At 44.8% G+C, this 27410-nt stretch overlaps 1 protein-coding gene across 3 annotated transcripts in view; it reads right to left on the bottom strand.

The window, feature by feature from the left end:
• TRIO (trio Rho guanine nucleotide exchange factor) overlaps positions 1–27410 on the bottom strand; it is a 230724-nt gene that overhangs the window by 193485 nt on the left and 9829 nt on the right. For all 3 annotated transcript variants that reach the window (XM_021077143.1, XM_021077142.1, XM_021077141.1), the window contains exons 2-7: positions 26825–26939; positions 18797–18989; positions 15684–16196; positions 13706–13828; positions 9403–9594; positions 1192–1323 (exon numbers count right to left, since the gene is read on the bottom strand). In XM_021077143.1, coding sequence (XP_020932802.1) covers positions 1192–1323; positions 9403–9594; positions 13706–13828; positions 15684–16196; positions 18797–18989; positions 26825–26939 — 1268 coding nt within the window. The remainder of the gene's footprint in view (positions 1–1191; positions 1324–9402; positions 9595–13705; positions 13829–15683; positions 16197–18796; positions 18990–26824; positions 26940–27410) is intronic.

The raw sequence follows: 27410 nt of genomic DNA, 5'->3' as shown, positions 1-27410 counted from the left end.
TTTGAATCAAGGAAGATCTGGATCTAAATATGGTCATCCCTTACGGTTCTAGGACCCTCCATGGATGTCAGAATCAGTGGATGCTCAAGTGTCTTTCTTACATAAAACAGTGTAGATCAGTCAGTCCTCTGCCTCCACAATGCAGGCCCACAGATACAGAGGGCTGACTGTATTTCCTAAGTGTCTACTTTGTGCCCAGCCCTCTGCCAGGTGATTTGAGGTATTTCCCTATTGAAGTCTCACAGAATCTTTCACATCAGCACATGGTATTATGGATGCTCACAACAGATGCAGAAAGCAAGCACGCACAGAATTCCTACCCAGGAACCCTTGCCTCCAGGAACTTATTACCCCATATCATAAAGGCCAGACGACCATGACAAGGACAGAAGTGACACGCCTGGACCTATGCGTAGTGTCACTCTCAGCACAGTGGTGGCTGAGAACACAGAGGGGGCCTGCCTAGGTTCATGTCTCTGCTCCACCTCTACAGCTTTGATCAGGCACATGTCACCTCACCCCTGTGCTGGGCTTTCCTCATTCGTCATGGTGGGTTAGTAGCAGTACCTGCCCCAGGCTGTGGGCTTTGTAGCGATTACATAACAGTCTTACAACAAAGCCTGGCACAGAAGGAGGCAGAACATAAAGCAGGGATATGCTGAGTAATTAACTTATGATAATAAAGAAACACTCCACTCAGATTCCTAAAACAGTGAGGAGCTTTAAACATTTGAAAAAATAGCAGGTGCTTTGTAATCCAGAACACGAGGCTGCATCTGGTTTCCCTCTTTTCTAGAAAGTTTTTTTCAGGAAGATTACACTGAACTTGACTAGACTAAATACGTATTTTCTAAATACACGTAAACAACAAGATTAAAATTTCACCTATTTTAGCAGATGACAATCTAAGCACTTCCAAGAAAATCTATAAATGCCACAGGGCCATGAAAAGTCTAATCTCTGCCCTTGTCCTGTTTTACTTACCAGCCCTCATTCGCCACTGGAGTTCAAGTTACAATGAAATTGCAGTTTAACTCAAAACCTGTAATTGTTTTTAAGCTAGCTGAAACTCTGAGTTGTTCAGCTTTCGGAGCTATGACACAAAAATAATGTTGCTATACAGGTGACCACTCACAACCAGGTAGCGTGGCCAGGCAGTCTAAGGTGCTGGATTAAGTAGCGACCACTCACCTCAGAGTAAGCCAGGGTGATGTGCTCATAGATGCCCTGGTGGTGGTGGATGGCGTCCTCCAGGTCCTGCAGCTCGGAGGGAAGGTCCACCTCGCCGCAGGCTTTGCACCATGAGTCCACATTGCTCATGTACTTGGGAGATTGAAAAAAAAAAAAAAAAAAAAAAAAAAAAAAGATTATGTCTATGAACAGCACTTGATGTTGAGAAGTAGCTATTTTTCAACAGGGCTTTGAAATAAGGGTGATTGAGAAAGCATCTGAGAATAGAGCATGGCTCAGCCTCCATCCCAAATGGCATTAATGAGAACTCTCAAACCAGGGTCCTGGACTCTGCCCTCAGCTCTGCTTCTGGCAGAACTGGGGCTGGGCCCAGGAACCTGCATTTGAAATGACAGCCTCCAGTGGCTGAGGTCCCTCCTAGGAGCACCTGTGCCCTGCATCAACTGTCCTGGGCATCCTGGTGAATTCCCCCATTCTACTCCTGAATCCTTGTTTCCAACAGCTCTGTGCTGCAAGCCAGGGAAGGCAGGGAAGCCTCGACACCTGACACCCAGCCCAGCCTCACAGCAAGGGTGCCACCCCTGGAGATGTGGTCTAGCCCCCAGCCCCCTGCCTTCCTCTCACACTGAAATGGCAGTGGAAGTTTCCTGAAGTCATCTACCTATCATCCAAGAGCAGAGGGTCCATTTTTCTACCTTTTCCAAAGCACATACAACACACAGAAATTACAAGAGACCGAGCAAAGGGGGCCTCAGCTGTGCCCACCGTGAGAAAGGGAGGCTGAGGGAGCCCACAGAATCACTGGGTGGGGGTGGGGGGTCTTCCCGCTTCACATGTAAACAGAAGAGTCTGGCCTGCAAGGTGCAGTCCCAGACCACTGATGCTGATCTCTCCTTAATTTCCTCCACTGCCACCCCCACATCCCAGGATTCATCAATAGCTAAGAAATCACTGCCAAATTTCCTAGGGAGATCCTATCAGCAGCAACCATCACCGTTAAGTGTCCGAGGCAAGCAGCAGAAGGGCCAATTAAAGACGCTAATTCAATTAAGCTAAACAGACAGCAACACATTTCCCGGGATTTAACCTCTTTTACTCTAGTTCCTTGTCATCTTTCAACTCATGAGGGAAGGCAGAGGGTGACTATTTAAAGCGGAGTACCTGACTCTGCCAGACAAGAAATGGGCTATAATTGCCCTAAAATAATTATGAGAATAACATCCCAAGGACTTACGACATTTTTAGGAACTTAAAATAGACAAGTCCCTCAAGTAATAACTGCTTATAAAAATCCCCTATTATTAACGTATTGGCTCAGAAAAAACACCTGTATGCAAATCTTAGGGCTTGATACCAATTCACACGGTATCACATGTCATCTGATAACATGCGGATTGTGATGGCTTTAAACATGACTGAATGTGATGCAGGCACGGGGGGGATGTCCTAACACCCTTCCCTGTGGTGCCTTCCCAACATCACTGAGGCAATGGGCGTAGTAATAAAATGACCTTAACCTCTCCCCCTCTGCAGAGATACATGTCTGACTACTTAAGCATATTTCTAAGTATTTCTGGGGTGGAGTGGTCTATAAATGCCAATCAGGCCAAGTTGATGATTACAAGTATTCTTGATCTCTGTTTTACTCTATCTTCTTACATTATTGCACTTAATGATTATTATTAAATTACTGTAAACCTTTTTCAAATACCAAATTGACTGAGGTTAACCATCATCATTAATAAATCATCGGGTCAGGTCAGCAATTAACTGCTCCTACACACTGGCCACAACAAAATTCCCAAAACAAAGCAGAGCAATATATTCTTAAGAAGAAGTTAGAATGCTTCTGATGTAACAAGGTGAATACAAGTTTTAGTTAAATAATACTTTACAATAAGCAGAAGTGTCAGACTAATATATTATTTTATCAAAATGACTACCAAAATATGTTCAACCCCAATTTTGAAGCAATCAGTAAAGAGAAACATTCAAGCAGTTTTATGTATGCCTTACAACTTAAAGTATCCTGAGGGATATTGATTGTGTTTCCCTGCAAAAATGAAGCCAGGTTCTAAAAACAAAGGGCAAGACGGCTTATAACACGGAAAGCTTGTGGAAAAAGGATTCTGCACATGTAAATTCACTAGGTGAAAATATCCCAATAACAGAAATAACCTGGCCACGGTTTTACAGGGACCTTTGCATGGGCACAATTTTTGTCTTTTATTTGAGATGGAAGCTCTAGATTCCAAAGGGCATGCGCCAGGCCCTAAATGCTCTCTGAAGGCTCAGCACCCAAAGGACCTGAATCCCATGCCACCAGAGCAGCAATCCCCACTCAGAGGGCCAAGGAAGAGGGTGTTAAACCAGCATTCCACAAAGAAAAAGCATCCTGGGGTCAAATTTGGCGTCCAAGTTCAACAGGTACCTATAAAATAGAACCTCCTAAAGCCTTTTGATATGATATGTGCACTGTGAATATGGGAAGGTGGGGGAATGCTGGTATGTCTGTTCAAAAACCACTGTGACCAGTCTACGGCATCCCCCCCAACACACACACACACACACACCTCACCATCTTAACAAATACGGTTTGGGGAACATGTCCAGCACATAGCCTGATACTTCATGAAGGATGACAACAGAAAGTGGCTGCTGTGCTCTGACCAGAGCACCAGCTTAGTCTCTGATGCTTTAAATGTTCCAATGTAGACCTAGATATGTGAACACACAGCACGTGGCCCGCCTGGGGATAGAGGCAGGAGGGTGCAAGGGAATTCAACGCTTCTCTGCGAATTCAAATCAAGAGTGTACAGGAGTTCCCGTCATGACGCGGCGGAAACAAATCCGACTAGGAACCATGAGTTTGCAGGTTCAATCCCTGGCCTCGATCAGTGGGTTAAGGATCTGGTGTTGCCATGAGCTGTGGTGTAGGTCGCAGATGCGGCTCCAATCTAGTGTTGCTATGGCTCTGGCACAGGTCAGCAGCTGTAGCTCTGATTAGACCCCTAGCCTGGGAACATCCATATGCTGCAGGTGCGGCCCTAAAAGGACAAAAAGACCAAAAAAAAAAAAAAAAAAAATCGAGATTGTGTATACATACATATATATTCCTTTCCATTACACAAGCATCTTGTTTTTGTTTTACTGCAAACCAATAATTGCAAACCAATAACCTATGCTTTCAATAAAGTGAAGCGACATTAAAATGGGAACACAATTACATTGTATTATTTGCCTTAGAAACTCAAAAAGGAATATTAAAGCAGTATCCATATTATTTTCCTATAAATTTCAACACAGGCTTATGATAAAATTATCCAGATGATAACTATGACATAGTTACAATAAATGTTACTTCTAAAATCTTTTAGGGAAAGTGAAATTTTATAAGAAAATTAATGCAAGTGCTTTGTGAAACAGTGTGCTATTACATTACAAACAAAAGACTGTCATGTACAAGGATGAAAGTCCCAGACGGGGCAAATCGCTCCTGGAACAGAACATAAGGGCAATGCCACCACCAGCCCCATCTACCTCACTGGGCTGATATAAGGATGAAATGAGATTTTGTGTTGAAGAGCTCTGTAAACGTTAAAGAGCCATAAAAATACTGGTTGTTATTTTGTTCTTGGCTATTATCAGATTATATGGGCCCTTACAGTCATGGATAAAATGAGGTGATCATATTTATGGCTCACGGTGAAGGTACACCTCAATTAGCATTCACAGAACTTCCTGCAGTCATGGAAATATCTATCCACGTCACCCAAGATAGTTCCACACCCTGTTGCTGAGCATCTGAAATGTGGACACCGTAACGAAGGATGTGAAATTTAATTTAATTATATTTTTTATTTCTCAAATTAAAAAAAAAAATTTTTTCTTTTTAGGGATGTACCTTGCGGCATATGGAAGTTTCTGGGCTAGGAGTCAAATCAGAGCTGCAGCTACGGTCTATATACCACAGCCATGGCAACACCGAACCTGAGCTGAATCTGTGACCTATGCTGTAGCCTGTGGCAATGCCGAATCCTTAATCCACTGAGCAAGGCCAGGGATCTAACCCACATCCTCGCGGATACTATGTCAGGTTCTTAACCTGCTGAGTCACAACGGGAACTTCAATTTAATTCTATTTTTAAATTGTTTTATTAATAAATTTTATTTAACTTTGTGTAACTTCAATAACCACATGTGGTGACTGGCTACCATTCGGGACAGTGCAGCTCTAACAATTTTTTTTGTCTTTTGTCTTTTGAGGGCCGCATCCACGGCATATGGAGGTTCCCAGGTTAGGGGACTAATCGGAGCTGTTGCTGCTGGCCTACGCCAGAGCCACAGCAATGCCAGATCCAAGCCGCGTCTGCAACCTACACCACAGCTCACGGTAATGCCACATCCTTAACCCACGGATCGAGGCCAGGGATCAAACCCACAACCTCATGGTTCCTAGTCGGATTCGTCTCTGCTGAGCCATGATGGGAACTCCTAATAATTTTTTAAATAGCAAAAACTGGAGATTTTAAGGTGTAGTAAAAATCAAGTCACTTTAAATTCTCTGATTTATAAAAAGGTAATTCTAATGCAATTTACTGTGGAAGCTTCTTAATACAAAGGGATATAACACATGATCAAAAAAGCTGGAGGCTGAAGCCCTAAACACCGTCTGCCTGTAAAATCACTAACAGTGTGGTCATGTCTCCAGATCTGCAAAATGAAGTTCTGATCCCACACACGCCCCCACTGGAGGAGGGTGCAGGAGCATGAATGGCCAAGACATCTTTGGAAGGCATGGTCTATGCAATGTCGTTCTCATCCAGTTTATAAGACGACAAGGGAATACAACACAAGAAACCCTCAGACACAGAGGAGCAGGCTGGGTGCCAGGCGCGCACACCTGCCAAGCCAGAGCTCCCATCCTTCCAGGCCGGCTGCTTCCTTTAGTAAGGCCATTAGACACAGGGCACAAAGTTGACACTCCGTCCCCCTAACCAGACTCTTCAAGAGAACTCTGGATGAGGTTCAAGGAGGTGGTATGATGGAAACCTGTGCTATGATGTCCAAGGTCCAGTCTTTCCCTACTGAGTTTATGAAAACAGCTTAAGTTGTTTAAATTTTTAAAAAAGAGAGGACCCTCTGTTTGGGAAAAGCATCTTTGAAACTTGTTTGGAGACCAGCAATTTCAGAGGACTGCACTAACCACTGTCTCTAGACCGCTACAGATCCTGGACGTGAGCTGCAGCGGCCTCCAGCTAACCTAGCTCGTTTCAGACTGGCCCCCACAACCTTCAACTGGCTCTTTCCAATCCTGTTACTACCGGTCCTGAAGTCAGGGGTTTTTGTAAACTGACAGACTCCTTCGTCTGTCCTATGTCTGAAGTCAAGGGGAGATTCTGTCACTAACCAAGGACCTCTGTTCAGTCCTGAGCTTTTCTTCCCCTTGGAGGGCTTGTCCCTATACCTGTGTACAGAGGTATAGTTATTATACCACTCCTTAAGTTTTGTTAGTATTTTATGCTGTGTTTCACACTGCACCCTTAAAGCTCTGTCCACATGTCTTTATTTCAAGAATCTGAGCATAAGGCATGGCCAGCATTGTCAGTGAAGTTTTAAGTGTTAATAAAATAGTATTACACCAAAAAGGGGAGGAGGGGACGGAGTTGACCTATTTGGAGATTCCTCTGCTGGACAAGTCAACTACTTACTAGGTGTGATCTTCTTTGCTGCATCTGAAACTCAGTGGAGGGGGAGATACACACTTGAACCTGAGGGAAGAGAGTGCTTTCCGAAGCTGTCCCCTCTGCATGCTTCAGCTGCCTGGCACAGGCGGACTGCCTCAGTCAGAGTCCCTCTGAGATGTGAGCCTTCCCCAGAAGGCCACTCTGCCTCTAAGGCTATACTGGCGTCTCTGGCCCCTGATGTGTACGGGGACCACATGCGCCGTTAGAGCTCACTCAGGATCCCAGGAAATTCTGTTCACAGATTCATCCAACTGAGTTTCCTTCAAATCCATAAATTACCACCATTCATTTTATCCAAATAAAACCCACCAGGCTCTTCCAACTTTGCTGCTGTTTAAAATTTTTGATAATAAAACATTAGTGGAAAACACCCCATGGCACTCACATTTCTACATTATTTTCAGGCAGTTCAGAGCAGCAATTAATCTTCTGGGTTCATTTGTAATTCTGAATCCTGCCATTATGAGAGATTTTCCCTACGTGTTACTTTGTTTCAGACTGTCCATCACTCCCCTCAGCAGCTAGCGCTATTGCAAACTTTTTTTTTTTTTTATTCCTTTTTAGGGCTGCACCTGTGGAATAAGGAAGTTCCTAGGCTAGGGGATGAATTGGAGCTGCAGTTGCCAGGCAAGCCACACACACAGCAACACTGGACCCGAGCCGCAACTGCGACCTATGCTGCAGCCCTGCATGCAGCAAGGCCGGATCCTTAACCTACTGAGCAAGGCCAGGGATCAAGCCCACATCCTCATGGATACTAGTGAGGTTCTTAATCTGCTGAGCTGCAACGGAAACTCCTCTTTATTTTTTTCCCCTATTGCAAATGTATTCACATCATCTTAACTTACCTCTCTGGGGGCCCCCTGCCAAGTGACACACCTCCAAGCCCTGGGGGCTGCTGTACCCATACTATGCTACCACTCCAAACCGCACCTGAGCAGCCAGGGCCGCATGGCTCATCTCCCACCCATGGTAATATCCAGGGAGCAACATCACCTGGACAATGACAGGGACCAGAGGCAGCCACAGAGAAGTGTTGACAGTGCTCTGTGCTGAAGAGGGCTCCTGCTACTTTAAAACAAACTGGTTTTGTGGGGGGGCTCTTGTTTCTCCTTTATCATAAAACTAGTTAAATTCATTAGATTAGTAAGCAGAAAAATCTTACCACTAAAACTTAAATCCCCACTCACAGCTTTCACATGAGGCTATTAAGATTTTTTCCTCTTTCTATCCCACTCTGTTTCCTCTCTTGCTTCATACTTTAAAGGTTTCTGGAGCTGAGATCACTACTGATTAGCATCTCATGCAACATTCCAGCTGCCTTGCTAAGATCCTGCCCTCCCTCGCTGCCTCAGCGGAGACTGTTTCTAGATTAAAAGGATACTATTTCTGTTTTAGAAGCATCAGTGCAAATCCCTATGAATGTAAGTTTTTTTTCCCAAAAAAATTATCCCTGAGGAAGCTCTACCAGTGTTTTTCCTGTAACTTAAGGTAACCATGTGTCTCCTTCCCACATGCCTTCCTAGTGGCTAAACGTTCCTGAGCCTTCTTCCTCCACATCTTGACAAGGTGTTTTACTGCCTGGCCTCCACCACTAGCTTCTGAGACACAAGCAGTTCACTTTCCTTTGCTGCGTTCATTCGGGCAGGTTAACCTGTCTGGAGTGTGGGGAGTGTTACCTCTGAGATAAGGTATCATGACCAGACCATCAGCAGATGAAGCCAATGTGAGGTCCAAATGCGTACAGTAATCTAACAACTGTGAGAGACCTTGCAGACCACTGACCCAAAAACCATTTTTCCAGCCCAGCCCTTGCTGGCAGAGCCTGCTCACTGCTGGGGAGGCGGAAATCCTAGCCCTGCCCTTTCCCACTTTCCCTCCTGTGCACCCCACTCCTGGCAAAGGGGACCGGGGGGAAGCCTGCTGGGCTGGAGGGACCTTCTGCAAATCATGTTGCCCTGAGAAAGTGACAGGAGAAGAGGCTGAGGGCCTTGGCGCTAGGGCTGCAGCATCCACCTGTGACCCAACCACAGGGAAAGGCCAAGCCAGGCCAGGAGCCCCCCAGCCCCGACAGCTCCATGCGGCTGGAACCCCCTATACTTCGCAACTTTCTGTTCTGTGAGAAGAGCCAACCCCCAGAGTCTGGCACTCCGTTACTCACACCAAAGTATCCTGACTGGAATTCTCAGGTGATGACCATGAGGGAGAAGAGGAGTGGGAGTAGAGGGCATTTATGGCACCTACTGTACAGAAGGCACCGTGCCAGGCACCCAATATGATTACCTCCTTCACACCATCAAACAGCCCCTTGGGTAGATCCCTTCATGTCCACTTCGCGAATGAGGAAAGTAAGGAACAGAGAGGTGGGGTAAGTTCTGAGGTTGCACAGCGGGTGGGGACCTGCCCCAGGCTGGGAGGGGCTGGAGGAGGAGGGGTCGGGGTTGGGACCGGAGCAGGCACTGACCTTCTCAGCCTTCTGGTGGAAGACAGAGGACATGTCCAGCAAGGTGCTGCGCTCGTCCAGGGCCGCGGCGAACGCCTTCCACTCCTGCTCCAGCTGGTTGGCGATCTGCTTGATCTGCTGGGAGGCGTAGTGGCCCGACTCCACCAGGCGGTTGGCCACCGACATGATGCGGTTGATGTTCACGTACACGTTCTGCGAAAGGAAGGAGAGAGGGCTGGTCGGGCGAAGGCCCACAAGGGGCGTCTTTCCAAGAACGTGGTGGTGGGGGGGGGGGGCGCTTTCAGAAACAGCCTGGGAACTTAAAAGTTACATTTTAACAGCAGAATCACCTGGCGGGTCCCAGGACACCTGTTTTGCTGTTTGGATTTCCGTAAACTCCAAGTAGGAGTTTCAGTTTCTATTTTTAAATGCAAACCTACAACTCAACCAGCTGAGAGAGAGGCAGGCACGGAGCAGTGGCACACAGATGCGAGTGCGCACGAAGGTCTGTGACTCACGTCTTGGCCTCAGAGCCTGAAAAGGGCCCAGATGGTAAGCAGTCACCCAGAACTTTGGGGACCCACCACTGCAGTTTGTAACTGGAACCCAGAGACCACAAACTATGTACTTAGCAACCAAAGGCTATTTTGTATGAAAACAATCTCTTCTTTCTATATAAGCCCAAGTCATCTTGCTGGTGCCAACAAAAAATCTTCTGTAAATGGATCCACATTCACCAAGGAATGTGAACTGGGCTATGAAGAAAACAATGCTGCGTTCAAACTTTAAATTAAGCTTTTCCACTCTGTTGACATCACTGTCTTCAACTCCATTAGTTTATTGCAAAAATAAGGGTGCAAAAGCATTTTTCTTGTAAGAGAAGTTCTTCTTTAAAGTTCCTATTATAGCAAATGCATACCTTCAACAAATCGCAGGTTGTTGTCCCTCAGGTAGTATCACTATTATTACTATTATTATTATTACTACGGACATCACAGCACTGCACCTGGTAATGGGTCTCCCCAGATCACAGACTCATCTTTGCTTCCTCCCACTCTTGCCCCTAAATCATATCTAACTTCCCAACCTGCCCCAAGGCCTCTACATTTTTCCTCCCTCTCCTCCCCTGTGGTCCTCTGGGCCAACCTCCCACTGCCTCCCACTCAGAGCCCTGCCTAAACCTCGTCACTGTCACCTGGTCTGCAGCCCACTCAAGAAAGTGTCCTAAAGAACACGCTGGTCCAGTCTTTCTCTGTAGCTTCATTTCTTTTCCTCCATTTCTGACCCAAATCCAAACTAGATGGAGTCACCTTTATCTGGGATTAGAGAGCCACAGACTCCAGCCTCGGAGGTACTTTTCTGGGCTTCAGGCTGGAATCAGCTAACAGATGACCAGATGTCTATGCAGCAAGGACAGAGGGTACTTTATGAGAATGTGACAGTCAGTCAAAGCCACAATCAGTTAGGAACTGGCCCAAACGCCATCAGTGTGCTAACTGGCATCCTTTAAGTCCACAGCTAGGTCTCCCTTCTCACTGGCAATCTCTCTCTAGTGACAGGTGACCAGATTCGCTAAGTTTTGCCTCCTCTGCATCTAAAGAGGAAAATCAACCCAAAAGCTCTGCAGGAAGAGCACAGGCAGATGCTCTCTGTAAGGACCTGGAGGAGAGCTGTCCACTTGGACAGCTCCATCGTGGGGCCCGCAGAGCGGGCTCCTTCCTACCCAGATTTGGTCACAGGGGCCTGCCTTAGTCTCCTCCCCTCAAGCAGACTACCCGCTACACGTAGAGTTGTGCTCTATGCACCATGCCCTGTCCACACCTCTACCACTTCCAGCAGGAGGGCGGATGTGGTGGCACAGAGCCCAAGTGAACAGTGTGTCCCAAACACAGCAACATGCCATCCCCCACCTCAGAAGGACCTCCACCTACATTCTTGCCATCATGGCCTTTACAAGGACCTGTGAGGGAACTCTTCTCCGTACTCTGTAATAACCTACATGGAGAAAGAATCTGAAAAAGAATGGATATATGTACAACATATGACTGATTTACTTGGCTGTACACCTGAAACTAACACAGCATTGTATGTCAACTATACTCCAATTAAATTTTTAAAAATAAAGAACGAAAAAATGAAAATAAATACCTGCGATAGGAGAATGGGCACAACTGCTCATGTTCCTTAATGTGCTTTCTTTAAGACTATGAACTTGCTTACCGACATCTAGTCTTTTCATTTTTTTTGTCAAAAGAAATGTTTAAAGCACTGTAGGTAGTACAGGCAAGGGCTGAAGGCTAACAGGCCCCGGTTCTGGACAAGTAAATGTCCTAGACAGACACTAAGGACTCGTGAAGGTATGGAGAACAAGGGGTGGGCAGGCCTGGAAAACTCTCCCAACAGCTGTCGCCCCTCAGTGTCCAAGGCACCATAACCCTTTTTAATTAAAACTTTTACTTAAAGAAACGAAAGCAATGTATTATAGAAAATGAGAAAATATGCTTAAACCTAAAAAACAAAAGTTTCACCCATACTTTAAGAGTTTTCTACTTACTACACACCCTGAAAATACAAACACTATTTTTTTCTTTTCTTTTTAGCATATGGAGGTTCCCAGGCTAGGGGTCAAATCAGAGCTGCAGCTGCCAGCCTATACCACAGCCACAGGCACACCAGATCTGAGCCACCTCTGTGACCTATACCACAGCTCAGGGCAATGCCAAATCCTTAACCCAATGAGCGAGGCCAGGCGTTGAACCCACATCCTCATAGATGCTAGTCAGGTTCCTTTCCACTGAGCCACAAAGGGAACTCCCTTTTATTTAAAAAAAAAACAAAAACAAAAAACAAAAAACTAACAGTAGTTTTAATGACACTGATAACTTCACTGATAGTAACTACCATTTATCAAGTACTTACTATGCGTGTGCAGCTCTCTGCTTAGTGTTTTACATTACATGGAACACCATGTTAAGGTAGAGCTTATCCCCACTTTAGTGGCTCAAAGAGATTCAAAAGACTGCCCAAGATCAGAATTAAAAACCTCTACATTCATAACCCACACTCCTTTAGCCACATATGCTGCCTCTTCTGCTGATTCCAAATGTGTTACTAATAAGGTGGGGGGTGGGGGCTTTCTGTCCATTTCCAGTTTTTCCAAAATACATTTTAGTATTTCTAGTTTTTAAAGCACATGATAGAGTGGACTGAATGTGCCCTTTGCCACTAGCTGAAGTTTCAGAATATTCTGAAAAACTGCTAGGAATGTTTTAGGAAGAAATTCTTCTAAGACACTTGCTCCAAAGGCTCACATTACAGTGCTCTTCATCTAGGCTCTGGTTCAATCATTTCGACCAAAAATTCTCTTACCTTCAACTCAAGAACATATATCAAACTTTTTGGATGGTGTCTATTACAAAAAACGTTACTGCTAAATCTTATCTTGGAAGCTGCCTCAAGCAGAGCACTTTGCGGACTACACTTTAATTAAATGGCACCTTACTGAACCAGTTTAAACAAAGACTGCGTTTTCTACTGCTTCAGTACTCTTTAACAATGTTACAGGCTAAGAGCGCTCGTTCTCACAAGTCTGGCTCAAAGTCCACACCAAAAACTTTGAAGTGAAAATTTCTAGAAGCTTAACTGTCAACAGAAATAACCATATGTTCTACAGAACAACATACAGTTTCATTTTAGTTATATTAACTCCAAAAATGTAATAAAAATGCTACTTCAAATTCATCATTGGGTTGTTGTTTTGTTTTGTTTGCACTGTGGTCTTATAGCAACCCCTATCGAATCACAACAGGCCAAGGGGGTCAATGAGAGACAAAGAATCCCAGGCAAGGCTGATGTCTGGACCCCACTCTCTAGTACAACTTGAGAGGAATGCTCATGTTTTAGGAGACCTGGAGGATGCCCTTGAGAAGAGCAGCAGACTGGCTACTTTCCTCGCCATGAAGGGCAGTCAGCAAATGGACAGTGGGGTTAGTTCAGGAAACTCACTTGGCCTCTGGAGTTTTCTGGAGCCCCAACAGGCTCCCAGGAGGTATGGCACAGAAGCCAGGGTTAAAACGTGCATGTCTAACTGGCCAAATAATTGGTTCAAGTTTCACCGGTTTGTTTATTTTTGCTTTGTCTGTTTACAACTTAAAACAAGCTCCGTACACACTGCTAACCCCGAGACCTTCCCACACTACCATCAAATCCTCAGAAGGCCCTGCACAGCCTGCTGGCAGGGAGCCAGGGTGTGGCCCGTGTAAACACATCCCATTCATTAGGATACTAGCACAGACAAGGCACCGCTGTTCTGACGGCCTCTTACCATGCAGTTCATGGCAAAGTGGTTGTGCTGTGTCTGAAGCTCCATTGCATGAGGGTGGCTGGTCCCAATCTCGGTGTAGCTGTTCAGAAACAGGCCCTTGTTGTGTGTGATCCAGTCAAACATCTACCGGAATGAAAAAAAGACAATCTGCAGTCACTCGGGAAAAAGAAATGAGAGACACAGCCCAGGAAGGGGACCAGATCAAGAAAGGGCAGTGTCCTTCCCCCAACAACCTCTCAGTGCTGAGGCCCGGAAGATTCTCGACTTCTAAGAAGTCAGCAGTTTTGAAATTACAGGATCTACAAGAAAAGCGCATCTGATGTGTTCCTTTGTCAGATGACGAATTAAGGAGTAGATACATAAAGAGTCCCCCAGGCTAATTAAAACCCTAAGTTTCTGACACTCAACCCGGCTTTTCTGCTATACTCAACTATATAATTAGCCACAATACTCTTCAAGTAAAGATCCGTTAGGTGAAATCAGAAACTTGCAGGGCTCTGGATGGGCTATGCCTTGCCTACGGATTACTGATAGCAATTCCAATGACCAAAAGATTATGCTCTTTACTGCAAGATGTGTATATATATATATCTATACATACACACACACACATATACACATATAAAAACATCTGTGCAAATGCAAACAATAAAATTTACCTCTCTTAAGAGTCAATACAGATGCTACTTAGAAAAGAATGTTAATTACATTGTTCCTAGGAAAACATTTAAGGAAAAAAGAAAATGATTATCAATTAGTACTACTATCATGACGTGAACCAGAAGTCCAGGACCGTCACCTGTTTGTCTAGTAACTGAAGGGAAGATTTTCTAGTGTCTTTGACAAGGCAGCTGAACCTTGAACAACATGGGTTTGAATTGCATGGGTCCACTTACATGGAAGTATTTTTCAATAAATGAGGTACCTATATTTTCATTTGACATATTTTTATATTAACTAAGTGTAGGGGAAAGTTGTGTTCAACTAGAGATCATAATATGTGGAATTAAAGCACTAGGGTTGGAGTCCTGATTCTGTCCACACTGTTTCAGCTCCCTGTTCTCAAGTGAATCACTTATCAATTACTTTTTTTTTTTTTTTGAGACAAAGGTAATAGTGGATTCTCAACAGCTCCAACTCCCATGTGGTTCAAGGTCAGCTGTGCTTTAAACATAAATACACTGACAGAGAGGTGAAAAGCTCACCAAATAATAGTACTCGACTGTCACCTTTCAAAAGGATTTTGAAAATTTCAAAACTCAAAAAATTTTAATGTGGTTTTTTAACTTTACAAAATATTTTCCTGTCCATGAAAAAACATCCAGTGAGCTCAAATTAAGAGGGATCAATTCCCCCGGATTCATGGCTTGCAACAGATTTCTCTAAATAAGTGTCCTGTTTTCACATTACTAAGACTGAGTTAAGCCAGTGACTGACAAGAGTTCCCTTTGGCCAGCAGGTTTGAATGGAGCGCAGTAAGAAAACATGAAACTATAGGTAATTTCTGCCTATGTTTCCCAGAAGTTCCTATTTCTAATGCGTTATCCACATTTTACTTTAAAAACATACTCCGTAATAGATCTAAATGGAGTTTTCTCACTGGCTCTTGTGAGCAGAAGAGCAATTATTAGAAAGGTACATGGATAATTATCACTATTGATAATATACAACATTACATAACTTTTAACTGACAGCACCATTCTCGTCTATCTCACAGGCATTCTAAACCACACTATCGGTAATTAATAACCCTAAGTTTCTAGAAGAAACTCTATGGCACAATGAGGAAAACTGGAAAGCAGGGGAGGGGAGGAGGTCCATGACCCGACCCTGTGGGTCTCTAACAGATGCCCCGAGAGTAGCTCACCCTCCCCAGCCCTTCTGCTCTGCCCTTTCTCCTGACCAGTGTCTGGGGGGCCCAGTGGTCCAGCAAACTGCCCTCTATGTCTCCTCTTAGCAACCCTCCCCCGTTGTCTACCTTCTCAGCATCCTGTTCAAACAGCCTCAGCTGAAAACACTGGTCCAGCTTCAGTTTCCTCACGTGCCACATCTGATGCAGATGCTGCCGCGTCGAGTGCAGCCTGTCCAGCATGGCGGACACCTTGGGGAGGAGGCTCTGCAGGTCTGCATTGCCAGACCCCGAGTTCTTCTTAGGAAAGCTGTCGCTGCTCTGAATCCTCTGCAGCAGCTTCTGTCCCTCCAAATCCAAGTCCTCGATGGGGGCCTTGATCACCTTCTTCTTCAGCTGGGAGTGCTCCTCGATCATATTCCGAGCCCCCTCCAAATCCTGAGGCAGCTCCTTCTTGGCGAGCATGTCCTGAAGTTCCTCCAGCCGAGAGAGCATGTGGGTTGCATTGCTAATGTAGTCTTCGAAAGCAACTCGGATTTCAATCCATTCTTCATGGTTGTACTCGAGGCAGCCATCAAACTCGGGCGTGAGCTGAGAAGGATCAACTACTTTGGTAAGGCCTTCTAAAGAGACCATATTTGTCTTAAGGGGAAAAAAAAATCATGTATGAGAAGATGAACCAATTTTATACAGTCTTATCATAATGCAGTTTGCAATGCTTAAGCAATGATTTTCCAACTTAAAGCCAAGTAGTCCATTTATAGAAAACATAACATACCTTGTTCTGGCCCCATAAAAACACATGTAAATGAAAGAAGTATTAGTACAGTCAGTGAAAGAGAAATCCATTAAAGCAAGACATATAGGTTAGTTGGAATACCTACAATTAGAAAACTGCATGTATGGCATGTGCATGAGAACTAAAGAAATTAGATTTCTTTCCAAGAGTGTGGAAATTAATCCACTATCTTAGGCACATCATGACTGACTTTCTTAAAATGTAGAAACTTCAATGACTTTCTTAAAATGTAGAAACTACACACAGGTTATTAGCAAGAAAGCTGACAGAAGAGAGGGAATGTTTCACTCATTGCAAGAGTCTGCAGCGATTCTGGGCACCATCTAATACACTCCAGTCTAACAGTGACAACGTTAGGCCACTTAGGTCAGTTACAACCTAAGCAAGAAACCTTCATTCCACCCTATCAGAAGGGCACCCAAGGTTAATATCAGTATCATTCCTAAGGAAAACATAAGGGGTAGGGAGGTTAAGTAAGAAGACAAAGGAAAAGGAAAAAGATGTGTGGCCTAGAACCGGAAGATAAAACTGAGAAAAGCTGGTTTGGAGTTCCCGTCGTGGCTCAGTGGTTAACAAATCTGACTAGTATCCATGAAGATGCAGGTTTGATCCCTGGCCTCACTCAGTGGGTTAAGGATCCAGTGTTGCCGTGGCTGTGGTGCAGGTTGCAGAGGCGGCTTGGATCTGGTGTTGCTGTGGCTGTGGTGTAGGCCAGCAGCTGCAGCTCCGATTCAACCCCTAGCCTGGGAACATCCATATGCCGCAGATGCGGCCCCAAAAAGCAAAAGAAAGAAAAAGAAAGAAAAAGAAAGGCTGGTTTAGCCCACCTGTCACCTCCAGCCTTAGAGAAACCTGGAACTGCATCTCTGCTCACTGGCCTAAGAAATGGCAAAAGGTGGCAGAGCTAGAAAGAGGGGCAGCTCCTAGTCTAGCACTTTTGCCTGAAGGGTGACTGCGGGTCCACTCCTATCTCATGTGCCCAGACTTTACTAATGTCCTGGAGGCAATCACATCACAATAATGTACAGACAAGCTGAGCAGAAAAACCAGCGTAAGTAACTTTAAAGGCTCAGAAGGAGAGAGCACAGCTAGATGAGCAAACACCCACACAGATTATATCACCAAACTGTTGTTTCTGCTTAAAATGCACGTCATTAAATACAACACACTTCACATTCTGCATCAAGAAAATAAAACCCAATAAAATGTCCTCTGAAATTACTTCTTACTGGGTGAAGGTAAAGGCTTGGTGGTTTCCCCTTTCACCTAAACTTCTTGAGAGCAGTTTCAAATTCAAACTAAATTCAGACTTCAGGTTGAAAATCAGTATCAAAGAAGAAAATTTTAAAATGCAAGTAATGGAAAAACTGTAATTGTAATGTATACATGTAAGGATAACCTGACCCCCTTGCTGTACAGTGGGAAAATAATTAAAAAAAATAAAAAATAAAAAAATAAAAAAAAATTAAAAAAAATAAAATGCAAGTAATGTACCCAGGAAAAGACTTTGAAAGGTGTAACATGCAACATGAAGCTTAAGAATTAACACTGTGTGACATGTTTAATACTACTGCTGTTATCTACCTTAAAATACGTTAAGACATTCATTGAAACCTAACATTTGGGCAAAGTGGCTAGAAGTAACCTATTCACCTAAAAAACCATTATGACTTACTATTAGAAAATACTTAAATTTTATTACAGCATACGGCATGAAGTTTCCAGTCAGAATACTTTCCTCCCATAATCACCTCATGAAACCAACTGCATCAAAGCCTAGTCAGAACCCCGGCAGCTGTAAGGAAAGGAGGTTCTAGTGGGAAGCGGAGCAAGTCCGCGGGCTGAGGTTTATTTCTACACTGAGAGACAGCGACCTGTGTGCTAAGCGAATCCGGGGCTCTGCATAGGTTTTAAAGGAATCTCTTCCTCCTCACACACGAGAGCTGATGTGCGAGCTACACGGCAGACCGTTCTTTCCAGGACCACGGATGGGATGAAAAGTCAGTTTCTTCCCCACACTTTCCTCAGGAAATCTGAAGTTGGGCATTTCCCCTCTTTTCAAGACAGAGGTGATGACAATGACTCTGAAGCCACAGAAGGCCACTTGCACTCAACAGGAAAGCTACTGTATCCCGCGAAGTAAAAGGAAACAGGCATCTCTTGCTGAGACACATGCCTCACACCCGAGCAGCACCCACCACCCAGAGACACAAGGAATCTAATCCCTGAAATCTAAACCCACCCCCGGCCAAGACACCAACCAGGGTAAGGCGATAAACACATCCGACTGTGTTATTTTACGCAATAACAAACTTGACAGGTCCTGTGTATGTAAGATATGCGGTTCCTATTGAAATCTATTACTAGCCTAAAATGATGATGAAAATGCTTTTAATAAGCCACACCTACTGGTTTAGTTGGTCTGGCTACACAGGGAAGTTACCTCAAATTCAAATTTAGAACTGCCAAAATTAGTCCTCTGTTTCTGCCAAAAGTTGTCTGGCTTGATTATCAGTGCAACGTGAATGCAGCAGGGGAAGGACTCCTGTAAGATCTTCAGCAGGGGCTTGATGGAGTCCCACTTGGACCCACGCATGTCCACAATCACCGTGAATCCTCTCTTGCAGACTTCTTCACTAGAGAAAAAGAACAACCAGGTTGAAACCACACAATCCCTGCCACTCTCTCTGGTCGGAGTCCTGCTGGGCGAGGCTGACTTGGCCTCTGTCATCCAGCTGCCCGTGGGGCACCGCCTGGCTGGTCCCCACCAGGGAGCTGGAGATGTGTTACCAAGAGAGCTGAGAGATCACCGCAAAAGGGGCTTTCTCACCCTCCTGGTACTGCAACAGAGTAGACTGACTGTATATGCCAAGGGTCACTTCAAAAACCTCTGAAGTTTCTACTTTGTGTCTATGGTTTTATGTCTCGTCTTCTCCTCAGGAGAAAAGCAATGACCCTCCTGCCCATTTCTCTGGTCTTCTGTGTGTTCACTGATCACATACATTGTCCAGTAACTCGGAGGGCAAGGTTGCTGGCAAGGACTCAACAGGGACAGATACCCCCACCATCACATGCGGGGGCGGGGGGGGCGGGCAGTCACAGACCTGTGAACAGCAGTCTCCTAGGACTCCAGGGACACGGGAGCTGAAACCATCATCAGTGTGCTGGTGATAGTGGGGGCTTTTTGAATGTCCCCATTTATTCCCCTCAATTGTCCCAGGCCCCAGAGGTTTTCCAGTGTGGCCTACCAGCCCTTGGGGATCCTTGGCAACCTCCGGTGGGGTCTATGGGGTAAATCTAATTTTATAGTAATACTGAGACATATCTGTCTTTTTCAGTCAGCTGCAGGGATGGTGTCTAGGCAATGTGGACACTCCTGGCCCCTCGCACACATTAATGCGTTGCTAGAAGACACTGTTTTCTTCCCCTCCACATTCTAGCTATAAAAACCAACAAAAGGGCCAGTTTCTTTTAACAATGACCTTGATAAAGAAATAAAAATTATTAACTTTATTAAATCTTGGGAAATAGTAAAGCACCTCTGCAATTTAAAAAAAAAAAAAAAAGTGTCAAAGTGTTCATAAACATAGGTTTAAAATCCAGGAGTTCCCATTGTGGCTCAGTGGTTAATGAATCTGACTAGGAACCATGAGGTTGCAGGTTCAATCCCTGGCCTTGCTCAGTGGGTTAAGGATCCGGCATTGCCGTGAGCCGTGGTATAGGTTGCAGACACAGCTTGGATCCAGCGTTGCTGTGGTGCAGGCAGGCGGCTACAGCTCTGATTAGACCCCTAACCTGGAAACCTCCATATGCTGCAGGAGCGGCCCTAGAAAAGGCAAAAAGACAAAAAAACCAACCAACCAACCAAACAAACAAAAAGTCTAGAAACAATAAATGCTGGAGAGGACATGGAGAAAAGGGAACCCTCCTACACTGTTGGTGGGAATGTAAACTGGCAGAGCCCTCTGTGGAGAACAGTGTGGAAGTTCCTTTAAAAACTGAAGATAGAATTACCATATAATCCAGCAATCCCACTCCTGGGCATATATCCAGGGGGAAAAAAAAAATGAAAACTCAAATTTGAAAAGATACATGCACCCCAATGTTCCCAAGAACTGGAAACAATCCAAGTGCCCACCAAGAGACAATTAATTTAAGAAATGATATGCACACACAATGGAACATTATTCAGCCATAAAATGGAAGAAATATTGCCATTTGCAGGAACATGGATGGACCTAGAGATTATCACACTAAGTGAAATAAGTCAGGCAGAAAAAAACAAATATCATACAACATTACTTAAGTGTGAAATTTAAAAGATAATACAAATGAATTTATATAAAAACAGAAACAGACTCACAGACATAGAAAAAAAAGTCATGGTTACTAAAGTGGAAAGGGAGAGGGATAAATTGGGAGCATGGAATTAACACATACAAACTGCTTTGAGTCAAAGAGATAAGCACAAAGATGTACTGTATAGCACAGAGAAATACATTCAGTATCTTTTAATAACCAATAATGGAAAATAATCTGAAAAATATATACACAACTGAATCCTTCTGCTGTATACCTGAAACTAACACAATATTATAAATCAAAATTTTTCTACTTAAAAAAATCTTTTGGCACAAGAGAAACTAATCTGACTAGGAATCATGAGGTTGCAGGTTCGATCCCTGGCCTCGATCAGTGGGTTAAGGATCTGGCATTGCCGTGAGCTATGGTGTAGGTCGCAGACGTGGCTCAGATAACGCAATGCTGTGGCTGTGGTGTAGGCCAGCAACTGTAGTTTTGATTTGACCCTTAGCCTGGGGACCTCCATATGTCATGGGTGTGGCCCTAAAAAGAAAAAAGAAAAAAAAGTTAAATAAAGTTGGCCCATTTTAGACAGAAAAAAAAAATTCATAGTCTCAATTAAATTTAAGACAAAATTAAAATCAATTTCATGCTCTTCTGCATGAGTTTACTCCTCTTCCCTCTCCTTTTCTCCCACTTTCCTGCCCTCCCCATCTCCACACATGCACACTCACACCCTGATTCATATCATCAGACTAACTGACACTCCAAGTTCCTGTAACAACTACATCAGTATAAGAGGCATGTCACAAAAATATTCTCCCAAAAGTCTATGGGGATAGAACCTGAGTACATGGCGGTCACAGCTAGGAACATGATGCTGAAAGCCCTCAGAGAAAACAGACCGAACAGCAGCCTGGCTTATCACTCCAAAGGGAAAAGGAATGATTGAACTTCTGTTAACTACTCCTGTATGAACACGAACTTAAAGAGTTAACACTTGGCTCAACACCCCTCGTGCTATCACTTCTGTCTCAAGCAGGTCCTGTGGGCCATGATCCAGGGAATGTCTGGGCCTCTTCACAAATCCTTAGAAGCAACTGGGGCACTCCCAGAAATGGTTCCTAAAATCTCCCAAGTCACTGAAGTTCAGCATTCTGGACTTCCTTGGGCTAATGGGGTTTAGCCCCAAGGGCTCCAGGGGTCCTCAGGGCTAGACCAGCCTAAGCAGGACATCCGACACTTGCTACCCAGAGTCAGATCCTGCCACCATACACCAAAGAAAGGAGGCTGGCACACCACAGCCATCAGTTTTACTGTTTTATTAGCTGCTGTTCCATAGGCGGCACTTTAAGCATCAGTCTTCACCATCTCCAGGTAAATTCCCTGGCAGCCTGTCTTTCTCCTCATGTGGCCCTGGCCCAGTGTGTATATACAACTACAAAGCCCCTCCACTTGACAGGGGCTTAGAAGGAATCCTGAGTAACTCCAGGCTTAACAACTGGAACACGCTGGGGAGAGACAGAAGCAAAAGGTGCCCTGAGCTTGCACCGTTTACAGAAGGATTAACCAGTCACCTGCCCCAGAATCCAAATGTTACCACCCAGTGACTTCCAAGTAAGGCAAACAGCATGCTAACTGGGCAGGGAGAGCACATCCAGTCCCCCATCTGTCTTTAACACATTAAAAGCCAGGCATTTTAGAAGACAGTGACTTGCAAACATCCCCAAACTCAGTTCCGTTTCTGAGCATCCTGTGAAGGTTGCTACAGGAGAAGGGCTCCGTGCCACGCCTCGTCCTTCACAACACCACTCACTGGAGAGTGTGACTTATTAAACAAGTATTTTAACAGTTTTACCTAAGAGCCTCGTTTGAAGCCGTCAAATTTTTTTTTTTTTAATGTAGATAAAACTAAAGTCCGTTTTGAGTGCAGGTCTCTAGAAAAGAGAAACTCTCCTTAGTTCCTAGATGAAGAAAATACCTTTTTATACCAAATATTCATGAATGAATCAACTAAAAGTTTCACATTATTTCATGGGGGACAAAAGAGACGTAGAGCGGTTTATCCATTTAGCCACTAAAAATCACTCTAAAGGCAAAGTGGTCTAGAATGTGGTTAGTATAATTCCAGCAATAAAAGCAATAAACACCTAGAGACGTATGAAGACGAATGTGGTTTTCATCGCTCTGAAGCATCCTGATCACGGCAGCAAGAAGTGCTGCTGAGGCTCTTCTAGGCACATCTACTAGAAAGTTGCCTTACAAATTAATCACAGGAAAATCAGTCTATTACCTTGTGGGTTTTTGTTTGTTTGTTTTTAAGAAGGGAGAGGGAAGGGAAGGCGACCCAAATAACAATACTCAAAACTAGTCACTGCTGCTCAGACCACATGTACGTTTAAGTCAGGAGGCCACTCAGAGGAACACAGGGACGATGATCTGGCAAAGGAAAACAACTGAAGGGAAGGAAGTGGAGGAGTGACTATGAAAGACGGGCAGAACCACACTCCTCCTGAGGCAGCTACAGCGAGTCAGACACTGTGCTGGGCGTGTGCATAAATAATCTTACTTAATACAGTGATCCGAGAAGTACAGATTAGCATCACATTTCGAAGATCAGAAAACCCATCAAATTAAGTAACCCGGTCACTCCATCTGACTATGACCCCATGCCTTCCTGGAGGGCACAACTCTCTACGCCCAGGCACATGCAGCCCTGTGACTGTCAGCAGAGGGGCAGCCAGAGGCCACCTTCACTTGCAGAGAAGAAAACACAGGAGAGATGGACAGGAAAAGAGGTGGACGGGGGAAGGTGAGGAGGGGTGGGACTGTTTAGATCCCTCCAGAACTGTAACAGCAAACTATTAGACTCAGATATTAAGTACCAGCAAACCTGCAAGCCCCCCAAAATTCACACACCATTAACCTGCTGCTGATGATCACTGATCCTATTGTTTGGTTAAAACCAAAGCAAGCTCCCACCTCTGAGGCTCCAGGGAGGTAGCCTCGCTCTTTATCAGTCGCTGCAGGACCTGGGTGCCCATGGAGAGCACTCTCTCTGACGCCACCTCTGTTTGAACCACTGTAAAATTCTCCTGTGTCATCACATGGCAAACACATCAGGTAAATGCTAACCCCACCTCATTTTTTTTTTTTTTGCTTTTTAGGGCCACACCTGCTGCATATAGAAGTTCCCAGGCTAGTGGTCAAATCGGAGCTGCATCTGTGACCTCCACAGCAGCTTGCTGCCACGCTGGATCCTTAACACACTGAGCAAGGCCAGGGATAGAACCTGCATCCTCATGTATGCTAGTCGGGTTCGTAAGCAGCTGAGCCACAACGGGAACTCCCTAACTCCACCTCTCTTATTCGCTCATTAACCAAGGACAAGAAAATGGCACTTCCTGCCACCTGGAATTGAAACTACAGAAGCAAATCAAGGCAATGAAGTGAATGGACTGTGCTCAGTGGTTGGAGGGTTGTCACTCTACACGCTGAAGTATTTATGAGAGAAAAGAGAGGATGTTTGGGATTTGTTATATTTTCTGGGGGAAGGTAGACAAGATTGGCAGAAGCTGATCCTCACTGGAGCTGGATGCCAGACACGTGACTGTCTGTACCAGGATTCCCATGACGAAGTTTTGTGTGTATTTTTTAAGTGATCCAAAGTATACCTGAAATAATATTTTTATAATATCAATGAAAGGAAAAGTAATTTTTAAATATTTACAGTCGATGTGTACTTCAAAACCAGAAGCAAGTTGCCAAAGTTATATACAGAAGTCCAACTATGTAAAAAAAATTTTTTTTTAATTTTACTGAAGTGTAGTTGATTTACAGTGTCATGTTAGGGGAGTTCCCATCGTGGCTCAGCAGTTAATGAACTCTCAACTAGCATCCAAGAGGACCACGGGTTTGATCCCTGGCCTAGCATAGCAGGTTAAGGATCCGGCATTGCAGTGAGCTGTGGTGTGGGTTCCAGGAGCAGCTCAGATCCCACGTTGCTGTGGCTGTGGCGTAGGCTGTGGCGTAGGCTGGCAGCTACAGCTCCAATTCGACCCCTAGCCTGGGAACCTCCACATGCTGTGGGTGTGGCCCTAAAAAGACCCCCGCACCCCCGACAAAAAGTTGTGTTAATTTCTGCTGTACATCAAACTGACTCATTTATATATATTCTTTTCCATTATCACAGGATATTGAATACAGTTCTCCACGTTTTTTAAAAGATCACCTGGATAAAATTCAATTCGTTTTTCATTAAACTACATGACAAGCATCATTTTGGGTGGCAGGAATTTATTTATCTTTTTACACTGTCCTTTGTATCTATTTCTTTTTCCATCATTAGCTCAGTACATGGCACATAATACAAGCTCAGTAAGTGGTGGCTAGAAATGATGTTATTTATAAGTGGCAGTGAGCCGTAAAAAAATTTTTTTAAATTTTATTGAAGTGTAGTTGATTTACAATGTGTTAGTTTCGGTGTATAGCAAAGTGATTCAGAGATATACACACAAAGACACTCACACACACACATATATAATATATAACATATATATATTCTTTTTCATATTCTTTTCCATTATAGGTTATTACAAGATACTGACTAGAGTTCCCTGTGCTATACAACAGGTCCTCATTGTTTATTTTATATATCAGAGTGTTTATGTTAATCCCAAACTCCTAATTTATCCCTCTCTCCCCTTTCCCCTTGAGTAACTGTGAGTTGTTTTCTATGTCTGTGCATCTATTTGTTTTGTAAATAAGTTCACCTGTATGTATATAACTTCTAAAATTCATTCCAACTCCATGATTTCAATAGTTCAAACAGTCGAGAAAATACCAGAGTAGGAGGAAAGGGAAATTCTTTTCCATAAATTTAGCCAGGGACCCAGTAATGTCTTACTGATGACAGGATGTGATCATTTCCTTATTTCCCACAAAGAACACCCTACAGAGAAACCCAAGGACTTCCTCTGAAGGTCAGACCATTGACACCAAAACTGATTGTTATCAGCCACAGGGAGGATGGGTTACAAAAGCACAATGCTGTTTCTGTGGCTGGTGCCAATCTAAAGAGGTCAGGGGAGTCACAAGCCATGTGCTGGGGGAGGGGGACCTGTGACAGTCACCTCAACCTCTAGACTCCATTATGCTGCTGCCCACCGTCTTTCAGCATTCTCTGGCATACCATGATCCTTACAGTTCCCATTTATCTACGGAATGACCGAGTTTCCTTATCTGTGGTATGACCGAGTTTCCTTGTATACATGCTCATTTGGTCACCTAGGAAACTCTTCTTCATTCTCCCACGTCAATCATGCCCTCCTTCAGCATCTACCCTTCTGAAAAGAGGATTACCTATTCCTCCCAGGAAGCACCCCTCCAACCCCCAGCTCACAATCCCTTATTCCTGGCTTGGCCATATCCTTGGATTAGGGCAAAGTATCAGAGATTTCTATTTTCTAAAAATAATCTGAACAATTACATGGAAATATTAATGTAAGGGGCAGGGATTTCTCCACCAGTTGACAGCTAGCTCTGTAAGTAAAATCACAATACTACATTTCCAGAGCAGAAGTAAAGATTCTAAGCTCTTCGAGGAGACACACAGGCCAAGTCCTAGTAAGAATGCCTCACTTCAGGGTTCCCCGGAAAATAAAGCCTTGCCTATGCCTGCTGTTCCTCAGCATCTACACTAAAAACCCCATTGGCTGTCACAGTGGGGTCGCCACCAGGATTTAGGTTCCCAAACTCGATGTCTGTGCCTATTAGCTGGTAAAGGATATTAATGCCCCTCGAAGTTCACACACAAATCAACAGAGCACTTCGAGAGAACTGAAGCTCCGCACAAGAGAGAAACCGCACCCCACGTCTGAACTTCAGTCCACTGGGTCTTGGTACCAGAATCATCAACCGACTCTGCTTTCCTTCTCCCTCGGGCACCACCTCTAATGCCCCAGCCTGGTGGACATCCCTCCCACCATCACCAAACAAAGCTCTGACTCAGAACACGTCTCTGCTCACCCCTCCACCCAGGAGGGTCCCAAAAGGGAAATGTGGAGGAAGACTGATGGAAATGTTATTCTGCTTAGTGAACCTGGAATCGAGGCTCCTGAGAGCTGCTCTGGACAGAGCCGCGCCGCCCTCTTGAAGAGTGAGGACCTACCTGGGGATGCAGGCCAGGTAGGAGATGAGTCTCCTGAGGTCCTCCTGTCGTATTCTGTCGTGGTTGCTGCGGGCCGGGAACGTTAAAATGGGACCTCCTCGCTTGTCTCTGCCACCTGGAAGCAGATATGTGGAAGAGGCTCAGGCAAAACCAGGACAAAGTGGCCCCTGCAGGCCACCCAAAGCCCACGGCACCACCCACCCGCTCAGCTAAGCTGGGCCTCCATCCCTGCAAGCGGGAGGACCACGTGTCAGGCCAGAGCTTTGTCTCAGCTGAGACCCGAGGGCATGTCACCCCTCCTAGGACTCTGAGGTCAAAGCCTGAACTTGGCACGTCACATAGATGGAAGGTGTCACAGAAGGCCATGGCCCCTTCTTCCAATGTGTCCGTGTACACGGCCTTCTTTCACCTTAAACCACTGTCCCCCTCATGCCCACTCCCTCCCTTTCTCGGTCTCTCCTTCTGGACATGTCCCTCTCCTTCCTTCCCTCATTCTAAGCGCTCTTGTTACTACCAACCAAATTGGGTTTTAAAGCTTGAAAGGGAAAAGTCAGGAATGGTCTTCAAACTCTGCGCTGGTGACCAC

Source organism: Sus scrofa, chromosome 16, assembly GCF_000003025.6.
Source record: "Sus scrofa isolate TJ Tabasco breed Duroc chromosome 16, Sscrofa11.1, whole genome shotgun sequence".
NCBI lineage: Eukaryota > Metazoa > Chordata > Mammalia > Artiodactyla > Suidae > Sus > Sus scrofa.
The sequence above is the reverse complement of the archived record's forward strand: the minus strand, read 5'-3'. Positions and strand labels throughout refer to the sequence as shown.